Genomic DNA, 10426 nt, shown 5'->3' with positions numbered 1-10426 from the left:
CATATAAGAAAGAATGATTGGCACCACCTTAAGCCAATAGGTGGTTTAGTCACACACTTACTTTGAGTGACATTACTTTAGACCAATACTGACACACGTTGAGTTACTTGGAGTAGGCGGGATTTCCTTGCGAATTTAGCATCGCGGCCTCTGCTTTACTGAAGGACACTTGTCTCGTTCCGTTTGCTCAAGGGTCGAGTGTTAAAGGTAAGTCGTAACGCATTTAGAAACAATTAACACTATTTACATTGTTTTTTTACAATGCCAAGTTGTATTCATGTTGTATCCAAATGCGTGTGTCAATGTACCATTAAACGATAAGCAGTGGTCTGAATATTAAACTAGTAGCTAGCGAGCAAGCTAACATAGGAAGCTAACTTGAACCCTTACAAGCTAACTGATAATGAAAGTCAGTATGAATGAAAGCCCACTATTGTAGCATGTGTCAACCACAATGTTATTGCATTGAAGTTGGCTAGCCTTACGGTACAAATGTTTTACAGGTGTATTGCATAGACTGTATAAAGGTGTATTGAACGAAAGCATGTCCTTAGCGTCTTGACATGTCAGCTACATTTGATCCTAGCACGTCAATCTAATCACCATACAATGTCATGTAATAAGGCTAGTCAATTCAGCACGCCGTTTACATTTGCAATAAGGTTGTATTGTGTATATTTTGTGTAAAATATTTCACTTGCGATAACACGGAGTTTCCCCACCCTCTGTCCTGCAGAGCTATCAACACTGCAACAACTAAATGATGTATTGTGTGACTTAAAATCAAAATTAAGACCCTCATAAGTAGTTAAACTTGGTATTCTTCTAATGATCGATCGGATTTTCAATATTATCATTTTGAAAAATGTCCCAGGGCCCAAGGTGAAGTCTTCAAATGTCATTTTTGTAAAGGTCAAGAATTGTCTTGCTCGTATATTCTAATATGCATAACTCAATCACCTTTCTTCTCTTTTAGGAACATAAATAATCCATCATGGGAGGCCACGATGCAGGAACGCAGCACCAGTTCACTGGCTTTGCCAAGTACTTCAACGCATACACAATCACAGGCAGGAGGAATGTGAGTTGTGTGCAACTTAACTATAAATATACCACATTTTCATACTGTTCTAATTCAAGCAGCCTAAAACTGTCATGTTTCTATGATTTGTCTTTCCTTTAGTGTGTTTTGGCCACATATGCTAGCATCGTAGCCATTGGCCTCTTCTTCAAATTGAAGCCCAAGAAACAGGCCGCCATCAAAGAATGATCATGTAAGTTCATTAAAGTTTCCAAACCCTGTTTACTTTAGAAAAGTATTTCTTTATTCCAGTAACTGAAGGTCTGTATTTTCTCCTTACAGGTTTCCATTTTGACCAACAGCTTGGAGTGGAGGAAGCAGCTGGACATGCTTGTAATAAAAATACGTTTTTGTTTCCCTATGTAAACAATAAAGACAATTTATGCCCCAAATGTAGAAAACGTTTTTTTTTATTTACAGTGTACACCAGTATAAAATACTATGAAACAGAAATGTCAGCCACATGTTGAACAAAGCTGTACTCATGGCAGTGATTTAAAAAAAAAAGATCCGTAATCATCAATGGCACTAGGCATGGCGTGCGGATGTCTGTTAGACAGGAGAAGGATAGCCAAATATTTTATCTTCATTCACAGCTGGATTCTCAGCAGAGGTGTATTGTTGATAACAGTTTCATTCCAACTGAACCACGAATCTCTTCAGTTCCTTGGGGACCAAATGTTTGCTTAATTTCAAGCATTATAGATAATTTTCCTCATTCAACAATGTCTCATGGATTGTAGCCCCCGGCGGCCAGCAACAGGTTCCTGCGGGTGAAGTGAAGGTGTATGACGGGGGTGGATTTAGACGTGTAGGCGCCCAGCAGAAGCTCCTGGGAGTTATCGTGTAGATGGACGTGCCCTGTAGCCGCCGTGAAATCGTCTGTTTCTAAATCATCAAATGCTTTTGTAGCGTTCCAAAGACGAACTGTGTTGTCCATTGAGCCTAGAAGAACGAGATGAAACATTGTCAATGCATGTTAAGCATGTATGTTGGGTTTTGTAGCTTTAGCATTTTCTACAGAGATTTTAAGTCTTGCAATGCAACAGCTGATATCAATTCAACTCACCGGAGGCAAGGATCTCTCCGTCTCTGCTGAAGCGCAGGGAGTACACAGTATCTGTGTGGCCTTTCAGTTCGCCAATCATCAGCCCATGCCCGATGTCCCACAGGAGCACTCTGCTATCAGTGGCCCCTGAAGCCAGGAACTTCCCGTTGGGAGAGAAAGCCAGCGAATGGATAGGACCCTGGAAGATGAGAGGTAAGAGGCTCAGTACAGCAGTGTCACAATTCTGATAACTGCTGCAGTGTATTTAAAAACATTTAACTCTCCATGTGTTGGATACATTATTACTTTGTAGGATCCTTCACAAAATAATAAAGCAAAAACACACATTGACCAGGGTTAGGGCTGCACGATATCGTGTCATGACGATAATCGCGATATGTGCGATATTCACATCGCAGGATGTGCGATTTTTGAATATATTTTTTTTAGGACTTGCGATATTAAGTAGGCAAATTAACTCAAACACGTCATGATACAATTATTTTGCTGCTTGCTACAAAAGGAAAACTTGCGCGCCTCTCATGTCAGGGGTACTTGAGTGAGTGAGTGACATGCAGGCGCTGCATGCACAGCAAACCACCAATCATAATCAAATCTCCAAAGCAAACGGACCGGGTGATTAAAGGTAAAAACACTGAATAAAGTAGTTTCATGTGTTTCTCCAGGGCAGTTCGGCGCTGCTAACCGAGCTAGCTCAGCTTGTTGCTCTGATAACTTAAGATCCAGACGTCCGTGACTAAAATCCTTCATCCGGTTGAATATAGTTAAAAAAATACCAATTGTATAGCATTAAAGTTCAAGAAAGGATGGTTTGCGGGAAAAAAAACGTTTTTTCTTCAATTCCTGTATGTTTTCATTTCGCAATATATATCGCAATGTCAGTTTTTTTCAATATCGTGCAGCCCTAACCAGGGTTATTATAAACTAAAACCAAAATATGCAGTGAAAAATATGTTTGTTGAATGAAAACGATATCCCTTAGGAAATGCTGTATTGCCTGGTTGAATAACTAAAATGAAAATTAATTCAAATTACTTTTAAAGCATTCATATATTACTACAAGGGGGGGAAAACAAGATTGCATTCATTCCATAAACTCTTGTTATATTCAACAAAATAAAAACAAGAACTTGTCATTCCAGGAGATGGCGCTATTTTGCTATTGCATCACAATGATTCCCTGTTTGTCAAATGCAGTACATTTTTGTGGAATGAAATCACAAGGTAATGACTTCAATCACATCACAATAATTGCTGATGTGTGTGACATTGTGTAAACTTAACCTACTATGCAGATACCAAACTTAAGACGTAAGACATTTTCCTCAACAAATATATCATTTTGTTTAAAGTTTAAGTTATATAAAGGCTTTACTACATTACTTAAGACAACATGTAAACATTGATGTTCTTCCTAACGGGGAGAGCACAGATCTGCAGCTCTGTCGACCTCTCTGACCTTGTGACCGGTGAAGATGCGGACGCAGTTTCCGGTTAGGATGTCCCACACCCGGATGGTGCGATCCGATGACCCTGTGGCCACATAATTGGAGTTGGGGTGGAAGCGGGTGCAAGTGACGTCAGCTAGGTGACCAGAAAAGATCCGTAGAGGCTGGTAGTGATCTGTCGCCCACAGACTGTTGGAGAAAGGAAAATGGCAGATAAGAGAAGGTGCTGGTGTATCAATATGTGCTTCACTCTGTGTTACAGAACGACGGTTTCTTACCGGGCAACTCTGTCATGTCCCCCGGAGATAAAATAGTACCCATGCGGGGAAAATTGGGTATCCCACACTGGGTAGTTGTGGCCTTTGTAGCCCACTAGACACGTGAATGTTTGGAGACTCCACAGCCGGACCGTACCATCTTCAGAACTCGACAACAAGTAGTTTCTGGAATGTAAAACGAGAATGTCAACAAAAAGTATTGCATACATTTGATACTTACACTTTTTTTCAGCAAGATAATCGTACAAATTAGACACAACTTATTATATTTCTTTAAGCCTTGATGCAAAAACCTGAAGTCAAAATCTAACGTTAGTCTCGAGAAGAACTACACCATGGTACATCATGAATTCCAGCCCCACTCCAACTTGTGATTTCAGCTTACTTCTTCTACTCTGAGATAGATATAGCTAGAGAAGTATAACAACAAGGCTGTGAAAGCTGACTAGTGGTTGAGTTTCTATGTTTGGTGAGATGACGTTTAATGTTCACAGCAACCTCTTAAGTCTCATTTAGCCACTTTAGCCACCTTTCAAATGGTCAAAAACTGTTTGATCTCTAGGCAAGATAACCGTCTGTGCCAAAAAGCTTGTTTTCTGTAGCATTCTATTACAAAAAGGACATTTTTCAAAGTCCCTATACATGTTGATATGAGTGCACATTATAGAGTATCTGTAAAAATGAACATTAACGTGCATTGTACCTGTCCGGGCTGAAGCTGATGCCATACACTGGGCCGCTGTGTCCGTACAGGATCTTCAACTCACTGGCCGTCTTCTCATCCATGATCCTCTCCAACACGTCGTCCGACTCTTTGTCGATCAGATTCAAGTCTTGTGAGAGAAGAGACTTGTGTTATAGAAGGTCCGAATAACATCAAGCCGGGTTCACAGTGGTAACGGTCGTTCGCTGTACCTGCTGCGGACTTGACCTTGCGGAGCTTCTTGGGCGTGACGCTCCACACCCGCACTGTGGAGTCAGCGAAGCCCCCCGCGATCAGGCTGGAGTCGTCTGTGAAGTCAACAGCTGTCAGACCCTGCAGGGGGAAAAAGATGAAAAGAATTAGAGATTATTGTCCTTTATTACTCAGCTTAGTTGAATTCACGATTATGATTGGTCAATTCAGAACATGTGACACGTTAATACAGTACAGACCGCTGTCAAGGACTTAGGACTATAATGACCGTTGCTAAGGAGGATCAAGAAAGAGACAGGAAGTGAACACGGTATGGGCTCTGCAGTGTTGTTAGTGGATCAGAATCTATAAACAGACTTGGACAGTGCTTCCGTAAAGTTGTTGTTGTCACATTTCCAGCCATTGGTATGCGTGGAACAGAATTTTGTTTTGCTTCGCGGAAGAAACCAGTCATTTTTAAGTCAATCAAATCATTTCAATTAATATTGGGAGTCGAGTCGCTAGTTTGTTTAGTATCTGTCGGTTGTTCTTTTCCCCATAATGACCGCCTCGCCGCACATTATCCCTTACTTATTACACGTCATGATTGAGTTCTTGATTCCCATTGGGCAATCTGGACATTCAGCAGTCTGATATCTCTTGTTTGCAGACTGTTGCTAAGGACGCTTGAGTGAAAACTGGAAATTGTGCAGTTATATCAGTCCCAAAATAAAGTCTTATAAATGTATCATCAGCTGTGGCCAAAGAAAACCCATTATTTTTCTGTTAATCCATCGGAACACACCATGGAATACTCTTTGAATATTCTTTTTTATATTTTCGGAGAGTACAAAACTTTGGATTCATGAAAGCTAAATTGCCCCTTAATTATATTACCATTACTGTTCGTCCTCTCCACCACACGGTACTAGGTGATGAGTGATTACCTGGTAAGCGTTGAGGAAAGTGTAGAAGCAGATGGAAGGCAGGATTTCTGGTCCCAGGCGGATCCTCTTGGTGGCCTCCTTCATGTACATGATCTTGTCGAGCTTGTCTGAGTCCTTTAGTTCTGGAAGGGGTATCCTGAATAACCAAAAACACAAGGTAACACTTTTAAGGATGTTCAAGTTAATAACTGAAACTATGAGGTTCTTATAAGCATCGCAGCATCCGGACTAAAACCACCAGACTCAGGGACAGTTTCATCCCAGAGGCAATAAGACTGTTAAACACCTGAACAGTTGAAGCAACTTCCCTAATATTCATCTGGCTGCTACTTTAAAATTATTTATCTATTTACCTATATATCCTATTTCAATAACTTGCATATAGACTCTTATTGCACTATTTCACTTTTTAAAACTATTTTTCTTTTTGAATTACTATTTACTTGCACTATATTTTTCTCTTTATCTGTGTTTTGTGTTGCTCTGTTGGAGAAGCCTGTGACACAAGATTGTCATCGGCATAACTACACTGTAGCTATGTTCGTATGACTAAATAAAGAACCTTGAACCTTGAGAATGGGAAGCTTGGATGTTTAGCAAGTACAACACTATCAACCTTCTTGTACTGAGGCTTGTTACATTCATTTTAAATGTAATTCTGAGCACAACATGCTCCCCTGTGTGTCAGAAACCTCTACCTGGTCTGTGCCGGTGCGTTAGGATCCTGCTTCTTGCTCTTGGAGCCCATGCTGTCCTTTTTGGGTTTCTTCTTCTTGGGTTTGCCCTCCTCATTCTCTGCCTCCTCATCCTCGTCGTCAAGGGGAAGCTCAATTTCTGGTTCCTTCAGCAGTCCATAGTAAACCTGAATGAACCAAAAAGGTTTTTACCTCAACAGCCGGTAACCGTCTTAACTCCACAACCACCATGAGAAGGGCATGCTTTCATTAAAGAGAAAGGTAGAAATGACATCATTTATCATAGCCAGAAACTACAGGTCTTTAAAATGTTGTACGATCCTTGAACACATCAGGTGTGACAAATGTTCCAAAACGAAAGAAAAAAGAAAGACGAAAAAACTAAAATAGTGACCAAAATACTTCATTCTTCAGGTCTTAAATGTTGTCAAAAATAAAGCCTTTGCAATAAACAGCTTTAGAAGAAAAATAAATTAATGTTGAAATATATATTCAATTGTGCCAAAATGTAAAAAAGAAAATGACCAAGCAAATTCAACTTGCCTTTTTTTACTTTTTTATACTGTACATGTATTAGTTGTCTCTATCTCTAGCCAATAATGTGCTGTTCCCAAGGAGTTGCAATACTTTAAATACATTAAAAACCAGGCCCCAGTGAATGAAATGTGACAAATAGGGAAACAAAGCAAACACATTGAACTGTGTTGGTGTATAAACCCACCTTTGCCTTGTTGGCCTCCCGCTTGCCCTCCCCTGCCAGGCTGCCAGACATGGCATCGATCTGGCTCTTGCTGCGGGGCATGCCATCGAAGATGTCGATGTAGAGGTGCTCTTGTATGATGTTCCAGATCTGGTTGTTCTGGCGCTCCTGCAGATGCCTCTTCAGCAGCTGGTAGGAGTCTCGGGAGATCCGCAGGACGAACTTGCTGGTGCGGAAGTCCAGCAGCGTCTCGTTGCCTCTCATGTGCTCCCTCTTGGACAGGCTGGACAGAATGCGCAGGTCGTCTTCGTAGTAACACTCCTGATCCCCACAGAACCTGAGAGGGGACAAATAGAGAGGTAAGGGTTTATAATGTGCAGGATCTAATGCTACTGAAAAAAATAAAGACTTTAAAGTTAAAGTCAGTCTTTATTAGTCCCAGATCGGGGAAATTCACAATGTTACAGAACAGGGACAGTGCAGCTAAAGTTACCAGACTAAAATATTAAAAAGTAAAATCTAAATATACCTCACTGGTAAACATAAGTAGAAGCATGATAAATGAAATAACTGAACAATATTGAAGTAGCAACCAGTTTTATGATTAAATTGTAGAAAAAACACTGACTGTCTCTCAGCAGTGGTAAAGAAAATCTGAAGTAGTGAAATACCAGCTGGGAATAACTTAAAAATGGCCAAAGATTCTTAACAGTAGTCAAAATATGTCACAATTTGTCAAGGATACTCACTTTTCAAAGAACGCCTTGGCCTCACTTTCGTGGTTGTTGTACACCAGTTCCAGATACATGTGCACGAACAGCGGGTAGAAGACCTGGGACAGCTCCGCTCGGTGACAGTCCAGAACCGATTCGATGAACTTCTTCAGGCCGCTGTAGTAAACCTGGTACAGGGGGGGGTCTCCCTGCTGGCTGTAGGCCGACAGCACCACATTGACGTCCGGCTGATCCTCCCCAGCAGCTGGGGGGAACAAGGCAGAGTGAGATGTGCAACTTAAGGAAGGCTTTTTAAAGTTACTATTGTTTTAGGTTGTTGTTGTTTAGCTGCGTTTAACTGTCATTGAAGTATAAGAAAATGTATGTTGGCTTTACAACCCAATTTTAAACTAGAGCGATGACATGATGACAGCAAACCAACTGTTGGTTAGTATTGAGTCACAGGGATGCCTTAAAAAAAACTGTAATAATAATGATCAAATAAGTAAATAAATAAATAGAAATATAAAGAGAAATAAATACAATAATGAAGAAATGAATTTAATATATTAAAAAGCTGTTTTATTTATTTTCATGTTCATTTGTTAAGTACGTCGGTGTGTTAAAGTGTTAGTTTGAATTCACCAAGTCACATAGTAAAACTAAAACTAACCAATCAAGGCAGAGTGGAAACTTTTAAAAAAAGAAGAAAGAATTCTGTTTGTTTATCTTTAACATTTCAACTTTTTAATGAATCTAATTTATTCATTTTCATTTTGTATACTATATTATATATGTATTTATTGTCTTATTCTTTACCAGGATTTTTCTGTATGCATTCCTAAGACTCCACAAAAAAAATAAAAAGCTACTAAATGGATTATTTCTTGAGTCAGATTTTCTTTACATGTTTTGTAGAAGGCATGTCTGTTTGTTTAGTATCTTTACCTGAAATACATTCAAACTGAAGTGCGTACTTGAACATTTGAATGAATGGGAGAATAGTTGTTGTTAATTCATTGTATCACTTGGCTTCAAAAAAGCCAAACAAAAAGTTGTGATCACATGAAAATGTGCAACAGTTACCAGAAACACAATAAACACCTGTATCATAAAATGAAATCCATACATCCCCGATATATATACCTTTGTGAAGTAAAAATGACTATACCTCCATGTATGTTAGGTTGCTGTACTAAACTACTACTCATATTATGGCATATCTTACACAATGTTGTTGTATTATACAAAACAGTATGGACTATACTACTATATTACTACTACATTACTACACCTTATATAATGTCTCATATCATATATTATACCATATTATATATATTCTATAAAATTAATACAGATATACACATACTATTACTTAATTGTATAATATGTTACCCTGGTTATTCACATTTTGACATGTCATTTTCTCTCTAATTATATTTTCATTCTATAATGGTTTTACTCTGTGTAGCTTATTTTACACTTTTATTTCAACATAGGTAACTCCTATGATTTATCTCTATTTAATCGATACTCATCTGTATGTAGTAATATCATAGACTGAGTAATATCCGTGTACTGCTGCAACAACCGTATTCCCCCGCTGGGGATTGATAAAGGCGTATTTTTGGAGTTGGATCAACACATAGTAGTTTATGGACTTCAGGTCATTGAGTGTAACTCTTTTTAACGTGATAGTAATCCAAGGAGCACATGCTTCTCACTCCTATTAGGTGATTTTATGTTCACCTAATACAGATGCAAAAATAATTTCACACAATAAAACAGCACAAGCCAAGTTGTAATCGGACCTTTAGTTGGCGCCGGAGCTACAGTGGAGGCTGAGCTGGTCACTCGGCTGAGAAGAGAGCTCGCATCCCCGCCTGCTAGTTCCACACTGCCCGCAGCAGCACCAGAACCTGACCCGGAGGAATCACCCCCCTTCAGTTCCAGTGAATCCTCCGGTAATCCGGCTTCACGACGCAATATTTCGACGGACTCAGTCAGTTTGTTCTTTCGGAGGAACTGCAGGACCGCCAGCAGCGTCTGCTGGTCCTCCGGGGGTCCTGCCGCTGATTTAATACTTCCAGTCGAAGAACTAGAGCCAGGGGACGTAGAAAGCAGCCTTCCATCATTTGCATTATTATTTCCACCGCCATCGTTTGATGGTTCTGTTTTAATGTCTTTTTCTTCAACCGCGTCGACCTGACCACCTTGTACGGCCGCCATTTTAAAAATGAACTGCGCATGTGCGAGGTTCAAAAACGGAAGACACTCAAATGTAAGTTTAGGTCACCCGATTGGTTCTCATGATGCAGCGTCACCCTACGTAGCGCTGAAGTCCCGCCTCCCGCACCATTAGCATCTTATCTGCTGGTTAGTAGCGAAAATTGATTAAATCCAAATGTATACCTTGTAATTTTGTCCTCAACAGGCTTAATTATGCTCCTAAACTTCTCAAATAAGATATTCTAATGTTTACCAAGCACACCTACTGGACCTTTTGTCATTTTCATTCGACTAAGATTTATTTTCTACTTGTTTTTTATTGTCTTATGTTTTACTTCTAATCATCTGTACTTATTTAGGTAGTTGTTTTC

At 39.7% G+C, this 10426-nt stretch overlaps 2 protein-coding genes across 3 annotated transcripts; one reads left to right on the top strand and one right to left on the bottom strand.

Moving 5' to 3' along the window:
• The first annotated feature begins 70 nt into the window (after positions 1–70).
• Positions 71–1477, top strand: atp5md (ATP synthase membrane subunit DAPIT). Of its 2 annotated transcripts, none has more exons than XM_034239376.1 (4): positions 71–207; positions 977–1081; positions 1184–1274; positions 1364–1477. In XM_034239376.1, the coding sequence occupies exons 2-3, from the start codon at positions 995–997 to the stop codon at positions 1268–1270; spliced, it is 174 nt and encodes a 57-aa protein (XP_034095267.1). In that variant the 5' UTR covers positions 71–207; positions 977–994; the 3' UTR covers positions 1271–1274; positions 1364–1477. The 2 variants fall into 2 exon arrangements, with proteins under 2 accessions (XP_034095267.1, XP_034095268.1); XM_034239377.1 differs by having other exon boundaries at positions 1343–1477.
• Positions 1474–10062, bottom strand: taf5 (TAF5 RNA polymerase II, TATA box binding protein (TBP)-associated factor). Its single transcript, XM_034239375.1, has 11 exons — positions 9638–10062; positions 7863–8091; positions 7135–7450; positions 6417–6580; positions 5719–5854; positions 4792–4912; positions 4580–4709; positions 3877–4041; positions 3610–3787; positions 2151–2328; positions 1474–2026 (listed from the first exon to the last, which is right to left on the bottom strand). Exons 1-11 carry the CDS (start codon positions 10053–10055, stop codon positions 1812–1814), a joined length of 2250 nt encoding a protein of 749 aa, XP_034095266.1. The 5' UTR covers positions 10056–10062; the 3' UTR covers positions 1474–1811.
• Positions 10063–10426: the final 364 nt, after the last annotated feature.

Source organism: Gymnodraco acuticeps, unplaced genomic scaffold, assembly GCF_902827175.1.
Source record: "Gymnodraco acuticeps unplaced genomic scaffold, fGymAcu1.1, whole genome shotgun sequence".
Taxonomy (NCBI): Eukaryota; Metazoa; Chordata; class Actinopteri; order Perciformes; family Bathydraconidae; genus Gymnodraco; species Gymnodraco acuticeps.
This window is presented reverse-complemented; position numbering and strand designations above follow the sequence as displayed.